The 16,283-nt window shown below is 35.8% G+C and overlaps 2 protein-coding genes across 4 annotated transcripts; both read right to left on the bottom strand.

Annotated features, from left to right (window-relative positions):
• Positions 1-7,202: 7,202 nt before the first annotated feature.
• LOC148565973 (uncharacterized) lies at positions 7,203-10,938 on the bottom strand. Of its 3 annotated transcripts, none has more exons than XR_015883412.1 (3): positions 9,200-10,938; positions 8,571-8,718; positions 7,203-7,613 (listed from the first exon to the last, which is right to left on the bottom strand). XR_015883412.1 is itself a non-coding variant. In XM_088487640.1 (2 exons), the coding sequence occupies exon 1, from the start codon at positions 10,868-10,870 to the stop codon at positions 9,206-9,208; it is 1,665 nt and encodes a 554-aa protein (XP_088343766.1). In that variant the 5' UTR covers positions 10,871-10,938; the 3' UTR covers positions 7,630-8,718; positions 9,200-9,205. The 3 variants fall into 3 exon arrangements, 1 of the variants encoding a protein (XP_088343766.1); XR_015883411.1 differs by lacking the exon at positions 7,203-7,613 and adding an exon at positions 7,630-8,090; XM_088487640.1 differs by lacking the exon at positions 7,203-7,613 and having other exon boundaries at positions 7,630-8,718.
• Positions 10,939-12,296: 1,358 nt separating this feature from the next.
• LOC110262522 (uncharacterized) lies at positions 12,297-16,283 on the bottom strand. Its single transcript, XM_088487647.1, has 4 exons — positions 15,813-16,283; positions 14,715-14,799; positions 13,758-13,918; positions 12,297-12,788 (listed from the first exon to the last, which is right to left on the bottom strand). The coding sequence occupies exons 2-4, from the start codon at positions 14,794-14,796 to the stop codon at positions 12,741-12,743; spliced, it is 291 nt and encodes a 96-aa protein (XP_088343773.1). The 5' UTR covers positions 14,797-14,799; positions 15,813-16,283; the 3' UTR covers positions 12,297-12,740.

A 16,283-nucleotide genomic window follows, 5' to 3' on the forward strand; every position in this document is an offset into this window, starting at 1 on the left:
TATCCACTTCCAAGTATTGACACCTTAGTAGATTCAAGCTTGGGGTATCAATACTTGTCGTTCATGGATGCATACTCAGGATATAACCGAATCCCGATGTACAAGCCGGATCAAGAAAAAACATCCTTCCTTACGCCTAGAGCAAACTATTGCTATGTGGTTATGCTTTTTGGGCTAAAAAATGCAGGAGCCACATATCAAAGGCTGATGAATAAGGTGTTTTCACCTCACCTTGGGAATCTAATGGAAGTATATGTAGACGACATGTTAGTGAAAACCAAGGATGAGGCCGACCTCCTGACTGACCTCTCGCAAGTCTTCAACACCATTAGGATGCATGGGATGAGGTTGAATCCCGCAAAGTGCACCTTCGCGGTGGAGGCTGGAAAATTTTTGGGATTTATGCTAACACAAAGGGGGATTGAAGCCAATCCCGACAAGTGTAAAGCAATCCTAGAAATGAAAAGTCTGACTTGCTTAAAGGAGGTCCAGCAGCTAAATGGCCGACTTGCAGCTCTCTTCAGGTTCTTGGCAAGATCAGCGTTAAGATCCCTACCACTTTTCTCCCTACTAAGAAAAAGATGCCAGTTCGAATGGACTCCTGAATGCGAAGAAGCATTCCAGGAGTTCAAAAGATTTTCAAGCCAACCTCCAATTCTAACCCGACCTAAAATCAGGGAGGAACTCGTCCTGTACTTTTCCGTAGCCGATAAAGCTGTAGCATCAGCTCTAATACAGGAAGATGAGGTCGGCCAGTATCTTGTGTACTTCACCAGCAAAGTTCTACAAGGCCCCGAGTTAAGGTATCAAAAACTTGAGAAGTTTGCATATGCCTTAATAGTAGCCTCTCGAAGGTTACGGCCTTTTTTTCAAGCACATACAATAAAAGTCCGAATGAACCAACCCATGAAACAAATTCTTCAAAAAAACAGACATTGCGGGAAGAATGGTTTAATGGGCTATAGAACTATCCGAGTTTGACCTTAAGTACGAAACTCGGACTGCAATTAAAACCCAATGCCTCACCGACTTCGTAGTAGAGTATGCAGGAGATCAAGAGAAAGCCTCCACAGCATGGTAGCCATACGTGGACGGCTCTTCCAACAAGGTCAGAAGCGGTGCAGGCATAACACTAGTCAACCAAGAGGGAACTCAAATAGAAGTTTCCCTCAAATTTGAATTCCCAGCTTCTAACAACCAGGCAAAATATGAAGCCTTGATCGCTGAGCTAAAGCTAGCAGAAGAAGTCGGTGTGACCAAAGTACTTGTGTTCAGTGACTCTCAGGTGGTGACCTCCCAAATAAATGGAGAGTACCAGGCTAAAGACCCTAATATGAAGAGGTACTTAGATAAAACTTTGGAATATCTTAGGCGGTTCTCGAAGACCGAGGTCAAACACATAACTCAAGATCTCAATAGCAGAGCAGACGCCCTTTCCAAGTTAGCAAGTACCAAGCCAAGAGGGAATAACAGAAGCCTGATCCAAGAAACTCTCCAGGAACCCTCTGTTACAAAAACAGAGGCTAAGCAAGAAGTCTTTGAGGTATCTGGATTAGACCTCGGATGGATGAACCCCCTAATCGAATACATAAAATTTGACATCCTACCCAAAGAGGAAAAAGAGGTCAAGAAAAACCAGAAGGAGGCACAGAATTACACATTGGTGAAAAATATCCTTTATAAAAGAGGGATATCCACACCATTGTTGAAATGTGTCCCGACCTCGAAGACAACAGAAGTACTAGAGGAGGTCCACAATGGTATCTGCGGGAACCATCTCGGAGCAAGGTCTTTGGCTAGGAAAGTCATCCGAGGCGGGTTTTACTGGCCGACCTTGCAGAAAGATGCCACCGAATTCATAAAGAAGTGTCAGCCATGCCAAATGCATGCAAACTTCCATGTCCCTCCCCCCGAGGAGCTCATTAGCATAACTTCACCATGGTCTTTTGCAAAATGGGGGTTGGACCTATTAGGACCCTTCCCCCAAGCGCCTGGACAAGTGAAGTACCTAATAGTGGAAGTGGACTACTTCACGAAATGGATTGAAGCAGAATCATTAGCCACCATTACAGCCCAGAAAAGTCGAAAGCTCCTCTACAAGAACATTATTACAAGGTATGGATTCCCCTACTCCATCACCACTGATAATGGAACTCAGTTCACCGACTCTACCTTCAGAAACTTGGTAGCCAGCATGAAGATCAAGCAACAATTCACCTCGGTAGAGCACCCACAAGCTAATGGGCAAGCTGAGGCAGCCAACAAAGTTATACTGGTTGGGTTGAAGAAAAGATTGCAAGATGCAAAGGGAGCCTGGACTGAAGAACTCTCTCAAGTAACTCCACCTCAGTCTGCCACAGGAGAAACACCCTTTCAACTTGCCTATAGCATAGAAACCATGATACCAGTTGAGATCAATGAGCAAAGTCCAAGGGTGAGCTTCTACGACGAGGTTGGCAACATCCAGGCACACAAATAAGAACTCGAGATACTCCCTGAAGTTTGAGAATAAGCCCAGATAAGGGAAGCAGCGTTGAAGCAAAGGATGACAAGCAGATACAATAAGAAAGTCATTTGAAGAAGCTTCATCCCAAACGACTTGGTCTTAATCAGAAATGACATCGGCGTCAACAAGTCGGGGGAAGGAAAGCTCGCTGCTAATTGGAAAGGGCCGTATAAGATAAGTGAAGTCTTAGGAAAGGGGTACTACAAAGTAACCGACTTGAGCGGTACAGAGCTACCAAGGTCGTGGCATGCTTGTAACATGAAAAGGTACTATAGTTAAAAGCGAACTCCACTCCCTGGTGTACTCTTTTTTTTCTGACTTCATGGTTTTTTCCCAAAAAAGGGTTTTCCTGAAGGGGTTTTAACGAGGCATCAAAGTGGAGGTTAGGGAGGAACAAGCCTTAAAGAACTCCCCTAGTAGCAAAAAGTACCTCCATGAATAAATAAAGATCTTTTCATTACATCTCTTTATAAATTCCATTATTTGTTACATTTGGTTGAGTTATATATATGGTTGTTTGTTGAATAATGAATGAATTGAGAGTTGAAAATGAATTTGTTATTGGAATTGGTTTGGCTTATTGAAAATGATGTGAAAAAGGTTTGAGAGGTGGATTGGTTGGGACCCGAGAAGGGTGGCAAAGTCCGAATTTTAAAGGAGATGCTACCAAAATTTTTATAAAAAATGGAGATTTAGTTTGAAGTATTATTTAGACAAGTATGGATAACAGAATTATATTATTTGACTTTGATTTATAAAGAAAAAAAATGCATTATGTTTTGGAACTTGATTTATTAAGAAAAATATTATGTTGGAATTTCAATTTATCAAGAAAGTATTATGTTTTGAGTTTTACTTAGTTAAGAAGAGAATTATGTTTTGAGTGTGAATTATTGATGAACGGAATGGGAGGTGTGATGATGATAATTTTTGAATGAATTGAATGATGATGATGATGAATTTGATATGAAATTATTTTGTGGGGATTGTGGTTATTTACCGCCCACCAGATTTTAAAGAAAATTATTTTGTGGGGATTGATGCGTGAGCATCTTTCCTATCTTTTTCTAGTGAATTTGCATCTAAATTGTTGAGTTTAATAAAGAATTAATTATCTTTTAGCCAATATGGATGCTACTTTGAGTCTTTTACAATTTTGTTTATTTTAGGTAGCATTCGGCTGGATTTGATGAAGTTTCTGCAGTACAAGAATCAAAGGCGATGGCAGCGAGGAACGACGCGTGCGCGTGACTGACGCGTACGCGTGATTTGGAGCCTTCCATGGCGACGCGTGCGCGTGACTGACGCGTACGCGTGATTTGAAGATTTGCACAGCGACGCGTGTGCGTGACCGACATGTCCGCGTGACATGCGCCACATGCAAAAAATGCAGAAAAACGCTGGGGGCGATTTCTGGGCTGTTTTGACCCAGTTTCCAGCCCAGAAAACACAAATTAGAAGCTGAAGAATGGATAAAACAAGTGGTTCCCATCCATCCATTGAAGATTTGCTGATTATTTGATTAATTCGAATTTAAATTCAAATCTTATTTTTTTTTAGGAAAAGATATTATTTTAGTTTTAGATAATTAGATTTTAAATTTATTAGGATTAGATATAAAAGGGAGAAGAAACCTCTCTTTTGGGGGAGGCCCCGGAGACTTCCAACTCTATACTAATTTACATTCCGTAATCCTAGTTTTCTACTCTGAACCATGAGCAACTAATCCTCCATTGTTAAGGTTAGGAGCTCTGTCTATTTGTATGAATTGATTTTATTGCTTTTTCTATTTTAATTCATGAATGGATTTACAATTTAAGAATTATTTTTGCTATTTATCTTATGAATTTGGGTGGAACGGAAGTATGACCCTCTTTCTATTTGAGTTCTTCTATAACTTGGAAAAGCTCTTTACTTGAACAACAGCTTGAAAACATATTCTCCTAAATTTTAATTATCTGGATTTAACGGGATACGTGACATATAATCCTTTTATTTTTGGATAATTAGAGTTTTTGTGGCATATAAACTGGAATTTGATCATCACCCTCTAATTGGAATTAACTGACCAAGGAATTGGCAGTTGATGAATTTTAGAGGAGACTAGAAAGGTCTAAGGAATTAGGGTCTAGTCACTTATAGTTTGCCATAAATTAAATCCTACATGATTAAAATAGTTAGTAAGAAAAGTTAATCCAGAAAAATAGATAACTCTGAAACCTTAACTGTCTTCTCCATATTTTATTCCCAACTTATCTATCTGCCTATCTTTAATATTTTTTTTATATTGTTTAATGTCTTTTATATTACCCAAACATTACTTTCTGTTTGCTTGACTAAGTCTATCACTCAATCATTGTTGCTTGATCCATCAATCCTTGTGGGATCGACCCTCACTCACCTGAGGTATTACTTGGTACGACCCGGTGCACTTGCCGGTAGTTTGTGGGTTATAAGTTCCGCACCAGGGATTGTGGTTATTTACCGGCCACGTGTGTACTGTTTTCCAATTGAAAACGTCTATGGGGATCGAGGTGGTTTACCGTCCGTAGATGGTGGGGATCAAGGTGGTTTACTGCCCACCAGGTGAGGATCGTGGTACTGTACCGCTCACCAGTTTTCAAGAGGATGATGTCCGGGTTAGCTACCGGACATGTCAGTTTGGCTATATAACCGACAGATGAGACTCATCAATCATAGGGCAAGCATACATCATATGCATATGCGTGTTTTGTTTGATTGTGCATTAATTGGGCTTGCCTATGTGATTACTATGCTTACCTGCTATATTTGCTACCTGCTGTATCTGTACCCTACTTGTGTTTGCTTTGATTGTATTGCTTGTCTGTGCACCGTAGTTTTGGAAGATTGGAGGAAGGCGGAAATTAAGGGTTAAGTTAGAAAGGAATTAGAAATAAGAACCTTAGATGACCTATTCTGTTTATGGTTTTCCATTTATAAACTTTAAATTTTAAATTTGAGTGTCGAAGTTCTAGGATCGCCTCTGGCTTTCCCGGGACCTTATATATTATGTATGTGGGCACCATTACCATGTTGAGAACCTCCGGTTCTCATTTCATATCTATGTTATTGTTTTCAAATGCAGGTCGAGATGTGCCTCGCTGAGCGTCTGGAGTTTTCTGTGCAAGCGAAGTTTGGTTATTTTGGGATGCTGTATTTTGTATTTATGCTATGTATAATGTATAGAGTTTCTCAACTGTATATATTTTATGTTTGTCTCTCCTAGAGGTTGACTTGGAGAAACAGGTGCTTGTTATGTAGTTTGAGTTTTGTTTTGGGTTGTATATATATATATATACTCTGACCGGCCTTAATTTCGCAGGTCGAGTCTGGAGCTTGATATCTATGTTTTTGGAACTCTGATTTGTATATTTTGTTTTTATCCTTCTTTTGAGCTTACCTATCTGTTTTACGATTATCCACGCGAGTGTGAAACGATTTTCTGTTTTCGTTTTGTTTAGCTTATTCTTCAAGACTCCTAGATATAATTTCTTTCAACTATATTTATATAAGCCTTTTATTTTAGAGGTTGTAATACCTCGTCACCTCTACTTTACGACTTAAGCATAAGGCTCTGTGTAATAGGGTGTTACATTTTGCAAATAATCATCAATTCTATTCTATAAAGAATCACTTTATAAATTCCATTTCCCATATTTCTTTCTACTTTTTATAATTTAAATTTTGAGTGACAGATGTATTGAAACAAAAGGTTAAAAGTACACTCCTTTTTCTAAATTGTACTATTTAAAAATCTCACATAATTTCTTGGTTTATGTGCAAAATGTATTGAACTTCTAGTTAAAGTAATTTTTTTGTTTTCATCGTTTCACTTTTGACAGTAAAAATTATACCATTTTAAGACACAAATTTAGACCTACATCCAGCTCCTCATTTTAGTAACCCTACCTTAGTGTTGTCTACAACATGAGCCTCTTTAATTACTATAGTACTTGCTCAATTTCTAATTTTGTTGCTTTCCTATTATAATTGTAGCGTGGGCTTCATCTTGCTCGCCTTGCATTTTTTCTAAACTGTTTTGTAGTTTTGCAATCTCTTGTCCTTTAGCTTCTTCAAGGTCAATTAGTGTATTGAGAATGGTATAATATTCAACCATGGTTATTAATGAATTTTTATGATGTATTTCTCTTAGCTAGACTAATAATTATGTGAGTTCTTTGGGGTATTATGATGCGAAAGGAAAAGATGGATTATTTGAGGGATTATCAAAGTAGGAATTCACTGGTTTTATTTACAAAATTCATTGTTGTTTTATGATTTGTTTGTATTTTTCTATTTTCACTAGCATTAGTTTAATTGGCCATCAGTTTAGCCATTGTATTCTCTTTACTCATAACACTTTTTGAGTTGTGCATTATTTGAACCTCATTGTCATGTTATCAACTTATCATTTTTAGTCCTTCTTAACCAGTAGATATCACAGCCTTGTGATTAAAAAAAACAAAAGAGGGTTCTCCTTGCGAAGAATTTGAGGTGACAGCCTGAATTGCGAATGGTCTTATAATACCACCTTGTCACAAAGAAGTATAAATATTTGTCACTTTTTAATTTTGATATTGAAAAAATTGATGTGTTATTCACCATTATTAGGATTTTGAGTGTTATTCATGAGTGTGGCAGACGGCTGTTAATAACTCAGAGGGTCCGATTTAGTATGACACAAATCGGAGACTAGGTTTTTTTAAATCCTCAATTTTGACCCACCGATTTGGATTTTTAAATTTTTTTTATTTTTTTAACAACAAAACCTACCCTCTGATTTGCTACACACTTGACAAAAAAATTTTGCACACACAATACCTAGGGTTCGATTTGTTCATCAATCAAGGTTAAGAACAAATTAGAGGTTAGGTTTTCTCCCCCTCACAATACCTACCCTCCGAGACAAGTGAAAAAGCATTACAAGAACTAATCAAAGCCGTTGCAGAGACACTAACAACAACAAATTAAGGCAATGCATCGACTATGTCAATTCCAGCAGCAGCAGCATCAGCATGTGATGTTAACACTTCCAATCTTTGATATCCACCAATGGATTCACATAAACTCCTCATCATTCCCTCACCTAAATGCACTTAAAATTGTCATTCAGCAACTATCATCATATTTATTAATCAATCTTTAAGTACAAAAATGAAGGCCACTGATGGATAAATTAACAATCTCAGCAATCAAGGGTACAAAGATATAAATGGAACAAAACTAAAAGTGCAAAGCTTGATCTTACACAAACAGCTGCACAACACCTGCCTCAAGCTGCATATGTGCATGTCAGGGAAATGAACTTGTGAATGTCAAGCCATTTCAAATTTTCAATCCAATATGATCAACGTAATACCCACATCTTGTATAGTCTAGGCTAGTAATATTCAGTATCTACCTACTAGACTTAGATGCTTTCTAATACATAAAGACTTAGATGCTTGGGCCCTATTACTGTAGTATGTTGCATTCTTGCTGCTTAGTTTAATGGCATCTGAATAAAATCCAATGGCTTTCTGCTACTGCTTGCCCTTGTAAACTAGTTATTTTCTATTTCCACCTTCAAAAAAAAAAAAAAAAACTCAAAAGACAATGATAAATGTCATTTTTTCAAAATTTTTAATGTCAATTTTTTTTTCTGAAAAAAAAAAAAACAAACAAATGGACCAATGCTTTTCATGATAACTCCAAGAACGTTTCAAATGAATCAATTGATCTATGGTGGAGCAAGCATAAAGATGAAAGTTATCAAGCCATCAACCTACAAGTTTAGCTCAGCTAACAAATGAAAATACTCTCTACTGAACAATTCCTATCATATAAAATTACCATAATTGTTTCATTAAAACCAGATTTGATCACATAATTGTTTCTTAACACAATATTTTAGCTTTAATGAGATTCCAACTTAAAAGCCCGAATATACCACCAAAGTTTCTCATTTTAATTGTAAAGTTTATAGGTTTATTATTTTTCTTAACATGATTATATGGGAACATACAATTCATGATAGAGTATTCCAACTTTTTTGAGCATTAACCTGTGCAAATGTTTCTTGCTACTCTTTGGGGTGCTTGGAGATTGCGCAAGAGGCTAGTGTTTGGTCAAAATCATTTGGCTTTGAAGTTTGAATCAGTAACTTTTTTTTATCAAGTTGATTGCTTTGGTACAATATGCTTCGGGTATAACTGCATGAACACAGAAAAATGAGAAGATGTTTGCAAAATAACATTAGATTTCATCTAAGGCTACATCAGACAGTATGCTGCTGCATGGGAGTTTACTTTAAATATGGGGAAAATGAAAAGATCGAAAGACAATAAGAGTGCAGGGAAGCTTCACAACTAACAAGGATTCCCTTTGAATGATGAAAATCACAACCACTTCAGCTTAGGAATAAATTAACATCAATGCACATATATAATTACGAAAACAAAAAGGGAAATAATGATAGATCCGACAAGCCATATATAACAGCCATCTAGTCACCGAAAATGCCATAAAATAAGCAAACTACAAAGAAAACACTTAGGTGTGGGTAAAGCAGAATAAAGAATCGAAGATCTACAAGCATTAATATGGAATCGAAAGATGATCGAGAACAAAACACAAGTTAAAAAGAAAGAGATACAAACAACATTTTGTGATGTCTAACAAGAAGAATCTCACCAACTTTTATCCTTGCAATAGGCCTCTCGATATCATTTCACGAAGAAGTTTCTCCGCTTTATCATTTTCACCTTTTTCAAACAGAGCACGAATGATTGTTTCATAAGTCACAGCATTTGGTAAGCAACCATCGTCTTCCATTTTTGCCATGAGTGCCAATGCTTCATGAAGCAGATCCTCTTTGCAAAGCCCATTGATCATAATGGTGTATGTCCGCACATTTGGACGATAGCCTTTAATGGAAAGATCTTGAAATATCTCTTTTGCCTTTTTAATTCTTCCACTTTTGCACAGGCCATCTATAAGTATGTTGTATGTATATATATTCGGATCAATGCCACTCTCTTTCATTTGATTGAATAACATAAGTGCCTTGTCATGTTGTTTGATATTGAACAAAGCATCCATCAAAGAACTGTAAGCGACTATATTAGCGGGTTGACCTCGATCATGCATCTTTTCAAGAAGCTCCAAGGCACAAAGGATTCTCCTTGATTTTCCCAAGCCATCAATTAGAGTACTGTAAGTTACCGTGTCAGGAACCAAGTTCTTGCGACACATCTCTTCGAAGAGATTCAAGGCGTCATCGATCATTTTACTCTTACAAAAGCCATTAATCATGATATTGTAACTCCGAACATTAGGAAACGCTCTACTCTCGGCCATTGTGTTGAATACATATTTTGCCTTATTCACCTGATTAACCAAACAATATCCGTCCATTAAGCAGTTATAAGTAACGACATCTGGTTTCACACCATGTTTTGTCATCACAGCCAACACATTCTTAGCATGTTTGATCTTTCCTTCCTTGCGTAGCCCATCGATCAAAATACTATAGGTATGAACATCTGGAGTAATGTTTCTAAGCACCATATCACTTAACAAATCAATGACTTCCTTATATTGACCCACAAGACACAATCCATAAATTAGAGCGTTGTAGGTGATAACATCGGGAGAAATTCGCTTAGCTAGCATTTCAGAGAATAAATGAAAAGCCTGACTTACAAGTGTATCCTTGCAGAGGCTATCAATAATTGCGCTATACATGAAGACATCAGGAACAATGCCATACCGTGGGACCTTTCTCAACACTTGAATAGCAGCTGATGTGTGTCCTGCCTTACAGAGGCCATTGATCAAGGTCCCATAAGTGACTTGGTTGAAGTGAAATCCATGAGCCAGCACTCTGTCAGGAAAGCGCACTGCTTTTTCAACACTACCACAGAGACAGAGACCTTTCAGGATTGTTGTCAATGTTATGGTATCAGGCTGAAAACCCATCCTGAAAATCTTGGCCATTACAGAGAAAGCAAGCATCATACGGCCCATGCCGCAACAACAATTGATTAAGATGCTCAAAGTAAACAAGTCGGGAGCGATTCCCCTGGCTTGCAATTGCTGAAAAAGAGAAATGGCGGTGGGGAAATGGTTGGTCTTGGCAAGAGATCCCAAAATCTTGGTGAATTGGATGATGGATGGAGGGCGACGCATAGAGAGCATGCGAGTGAAGGAATCAACAGCTTCATCAAGCGATTGGGGATGAGAGTGAGAGTGTAGGGATGAAGTTGAAGGGAAGCAATGACGGAGAGCAGAGTGGGAAACAGAATTTGGGTTTTGAAGAGCATACCTTAACATTATTGGTGAAAATGAGAACAATGATAACATTCTTGCAATGAAGGAGAGTATGGTAAAAAGGAAGAGTGCTTTCCACGTGAGAGAGTGAGGCTGTGAGGGTAGTATCAAGCTTGTTCGAGGTTATTTGTTTAATTGTTTGATTTGTTTCTACTCTTATTATCTTACTAGTCCAAGCGCTGATGCATTGGATCACATACTCTATTTCCATAAATAAGTTCATTTTTTTTAATATTTACATTTCATAATATCAAATTGAAATGCCCATTTCTGTATAGAAATTATATGTATAATTTTGATGTCTTTTTTTTTTTCACAATATCAATCGATAACAATATGAACAATACCACTAACTAATAATAATTAAAAAAATAATTACAAACATAGATTTTGTTGTTAAAGGCAATTTTATTTTTTATATTCACTGTTTAATTATTATAATATATAGAGATTGTAGAAATTTTATTTTTATTAGGCTTGTGAAAATAGAATATCCTTATACAAAATGTTTAACTAATTTAGTTTATCAACTCAGATAATAATCAAAATCTTAATTAATAATACAAATTTTAAAAGACAACAATTTTTACGATACTAATAGAAATACCCTAAAATTTAATAAATATAAATATTATTTGAAAATAATAAAGATAACCACCAAAATTATTTTAATATTTTTCAAACAATATTTTTAAATTTAATAATATATGACTTTATTAATATAATAAACTTAGGTTATTATATATTTAGTCTCCTTATCTAAAATAAATTATGGGTTCATTAACATGTGTCCTAATTTTTAAGAGTATATGATAAGCTTGTTATTAGTGAAAAATTTTATTGAAAATATAAATATTCAAGTTTCCATCTCTATTAAATAAAAATATTTAAAACTTTTTATTAACGATAAATTTATCATGTACCGTAGAACACATATTAAGGCATAACAACTACAGAAGCTATAAATAACAATATTAATAAAAATTCAATAGTCCAAGCAAACCAACTACGCTACAAGGGAACCGGAAAATTCCGACGGTTTTTTTAAAAACTGCTGCAAAACGGTATATCAGCGGTTCCACAAATATTGTAGTATAGGGCGAGAAAGTTTGATTTTGCGGCAGTTCTAATGAGCTACTAGCACAACCGTTGCTAATCAGATTGATGATTTTGTGGCGGTCTATAACCACCGCTATTTTAGTAAGCGGATTTTAAATAATAATTTGCGACGATCACACAACCATTGCAAATTTATGTGCTTTTTTTTTAAAAAAAAATGCAACGGTTAACCGCCACAATTTTATACACAAACTTAAGAAAAACTAACCAACTACAATAGTTTATACCATTTTTCTTTACTATAATCTATTTTCTTTACCTTATATTTATTAAACTTGAGATATTAACATAAAAATACTAAATAAACAATATTAAACTCGTAGATAATTCTAAAATATTAATTAAAAAAATACTTATTTATAAATTATTTACTCAAAAAATATTGAACAATACAAAGAAGTGTACAATATCCACTGAACACTCTTGCAATACAAAAATGGTAAAACAAAGGGGAAAAAATAAAATGGTAAAACAAAAAGAAAAAAATAAAATCAAAATCAACTACTATTCTTCTCTCCTCATAAGAAATCTACATAAAAAAATAAGAACTCATAGCGTATAGTTCAACTTTAAGAATCAAGTATAATTATTACCATTAAACTTAGTGTGTATAGAAAAATCCTTTATGCTTGTAATCTCTTCATATATTTGGAAAATTCATATAGAACAAACTCTATGGATGGTGGCACATGAAGCCATAATTCGGTATGGCTAAGCAATCCAGTTGTTGCTGCTGCATGAGCCCTGGCCTGAGCTTGAAGATGCTGACAAGCTGTGTACATCCTCAGGCTTGTAGCCATTGCAAAAACAGCAAGCACAATGCAAGCCGTAACTACAAGCATACTTACACATGGTTATCATATTAATCGATACCAAATCAAAATGCTACAGAAACCTTTTGATTACCCACAATAGCTAAATTCTTACTTACAATAAAATAATGTGTCATCTGAGGAGAGTTCAGCAGTATGAATAGCATAATAACTGAATGACAAATCAAATACAGGTTTAAAAACTACAATGACTAAGCAGCAAAGCATTAGCTACAACAGTAATTAGATTACCTATGGTAAGAAAAGCCAGAAAATTAGTATTAATTGGCACTTTATTTAGATTAAATCATACATATAATAACATGTATGTATCATGTATGTCAGACGTGCCAACTAAGCTTTTCTCCTAACTATGCATGCATTCTTATTCAATTTAATATGCTTATAAGTTATAAGTTATATATAACGACCAATAGCTGCGAATGAATGAATTAATGCTTCTTCTTGAAGAAAAATCCCTGCGGCAGACAAGGAAATGATTCTAAATTGAAAGCTGACAATATTGAATCTTTTTTATTATGTGCTCTCAGCCACAAACCAAGCCATTTTCTTTTTATTTTTTTTCTTCCACTTACAAAGTTGGTAGTTCTATTAGATACATTTGATATAAAACTTCAAAACTACATGAGAAAGTGGGGGCATTAAACACAGTCCTCATCACTTAGCTTGTCATAAAAAAAATGTTTGGAAGATTGTAAAAATCTAAACTAATACTAGCTATAGCTTAGCTTCTTATTTTTTATATATATACTGAGCTTGAAGATGCTGACAAGCTGTGTACATCCTCAAGCTTGTAGCCATTGCAAAAACAGCAGGCACAAGTCCAATATATGCGATAACTTCGAATTCTATCATAGTTAATTTTATCCAAGGACAGCTAACATATAAAGTGTTTTCAATACTAATTATGTTATTATCATTAAGCTAGTGATTATGAAATTATATTTAGTTTAAGAATAAAGCATCACCTGTATGAGTAGTTCAGTTCTTAGTCGTCTACTTGCTTCATGTTCACTGCGTGCTTCACCGCGTTGACTAATGATTGCATCAATTTCATCAAGAAATATGGTTGAGGGGGCATGGCGTCTTGCAAGCTCAAATAACACATTTCTCAACTTCTCAGAATCACCTGCAATCTAAAATAAATTTTGTAAATGTGCATGCCCAGTTGCCCACTATATTATAAACTAAACAGAGAAGAACAAGGAGCAATTTGAAAGATCTTTCTCTTCCTTACAAGATAGAGGCAATTTAATCCAAACGAAGGAGGAAGCTAGGCATTCAAATGAAGCAATGTCATCTAAAATACAAGAATAATTCTATATCCTCCTAAGGAATTCTCCTAACAGTCTTCATAATTGTCAAACAAGGAAAAATATTTGAATGCTCTGAAAATGTATTTAGTAACTTAAAAAAAAGTATGTTTAAAAAAAAATACTTTGCTTGTTTTAGAAGGATTATTTGGAGGACATTGCAAAGCTCATAACAAATATATCCACACTCTTTCTTTCAATCCAAATCATCCCTAATATACCAAGTGGCCATTTTGAGCTCCTGGCACTCTGAATATAATATATGATGTGAGTGCCTGTGTGTACATATTTGGCTAAGTAACAGAGGATGACAACAGTACCATGTCTTTTCTGAACCAAATAGGATATGAGATTAATTAACAAGATCCAGGCCACTTGTTGCATCATACTATTTCATCAACAATAGTTAGTATTATCACCTTGTAGAAAAGATTAGTCTATCTTCTTGTTCGGGGAAACAGAATTGCAGTGTTATTCTTTGCAACCAAGATATTTAAATCACTTTCTTGAGAAAATGAACACTGCAGACTTATAAGTATTATACATAAACTACAATACAAAAGAAAAATATGAACTTTGGAAAAAAGGGGGAAAGAGTTATGAGTAACATGCCTCGCCATTTGCACACAACAGATGATGCTGAAATATTAAAAAATGTAGTCTGGCACTCTGTTGCAACAGCCTTTGCAAGCATTGTCTGCATCATTCAAATTAAAGTTATATAACTTTCAACAGTTTAAATAAAACATGGATATCCAGAAAAACTGTATTTTTATGTCAAAAGAATTTAGTTTAATTTGAGAGTAAGATTTTATTTCACTAAAAAATAACAATCTCTTACAATTTTAGTAGACACTGACGATGAAATCCCTATACAATTTAGGAGAAATACTAATACAAACCTTTCATGTCCATGGTGGGCCAAAAGAAAAACCATATATAAACTAGAGATTTAAGTGAAAAATTATTGAGTTTAAAAATTAACTCAAAAGAGTGAACTACCAAGCAATTATAAAGATTGTAGTCATAAGAACTTAATTACCCACTGCCATATCCCCAAGCCTAAATACGACTAAATCTTGGAAACAGAAATTAAATCTTTTTCTTCACATCTTTGACTAAATTCAACTTCTATTCAATATATACAGGCATGCCGCATGCATTCAAATGGCTTAGTCTTAAAAACAATATTTTGCTCAAAGAACTCCTGGCAGATTTTCCAAATGCAGACACATTTTTCTAATAACATGATGGTTCTATGGAGGAAAAACAAAATTCTTCCCCGATACACTTGCCTACATTGCTAGAGACTTCCAAGTGTTTTGAATATTGTTCCGATCAATATTGTGAACTATATTCAAAACACTTGGCATGCAAAAGCATAAACACTATAAAATAGCACTAACAAGCATTCTTTGCAACACCAATTCAAAATTCAGCACCATGACATGAAAAATCAGCAGCATTCGCAGTGACTCAGCAAAGTGTCAGTCAATCAATCCAAACAAATTGAAATTCAAACTCAAGAAGCTCTTAACAGCATGTTTAACTATGTATAAACTAACACTAATTCTAATAAGAAAATCCTAATTCTAACCTAAACTCAACTAACAGCAGCAAATAATACTAATCAAATCAAATTAACACTAGAATCAACATATAACTAATCCTAAATTAACTAAAACAAAGAAGAAAAGGTGATCTGAGAACCTGAGTCGAAGGACAGAGCAAGAACTCAGGAGAAAGGGATGCAGTGGCAGTGACCAGCCGCTGCTGCGTCTGAACTCGCTGGAACTAGAGTGCCTCTGTTCTGATTCTGTCACTGGGAATGAGGAAGGCAGGGGCGAGCTAGAGAGCCACAGTGCGAGGTTGTGAGGAGGGGAAGAAGATGGTCGCGGCGGCACTGGATGGTAGCCGGTGGTGAGACAGAGAAGGCAGGAGATAGGGGAAAAGAAAGAGAGAAAAGGTTTTCGCGGTGGTTGTTCGGTGAAAGAAGAAGAAGAAGATGAAGGAGAAGATGATGACGGTGGTGGTTATGTGGTTCTGACAGAGACACTCTGGGGTGATGATCGATGATGGCGCTGCGTGGGTGGTCGAAGAGATGTTAGGGGTGGAGAAGGGGGAGTGATTCAGACTTAGAGCTCCGGACATCTAGTCGAGTGAGTGACGGGGCACTTAGGG

Source organism: Arachis ipaensis, chromosome B5 (assembly GCF_059453495.1).
Source record: "Arachis ipaensis isolate K30076 ecotype BB chromosome B5, ASM5945349v1, whole genome shotgun sequence".
Classification (NCBI taxonomy): domain Eukaryota; kingdom Viridiplantae; phylum Streptophyta; class Magnoliopsida; order Fabales; family Fabaceae; genus Arachis; species Arachis ipaensis.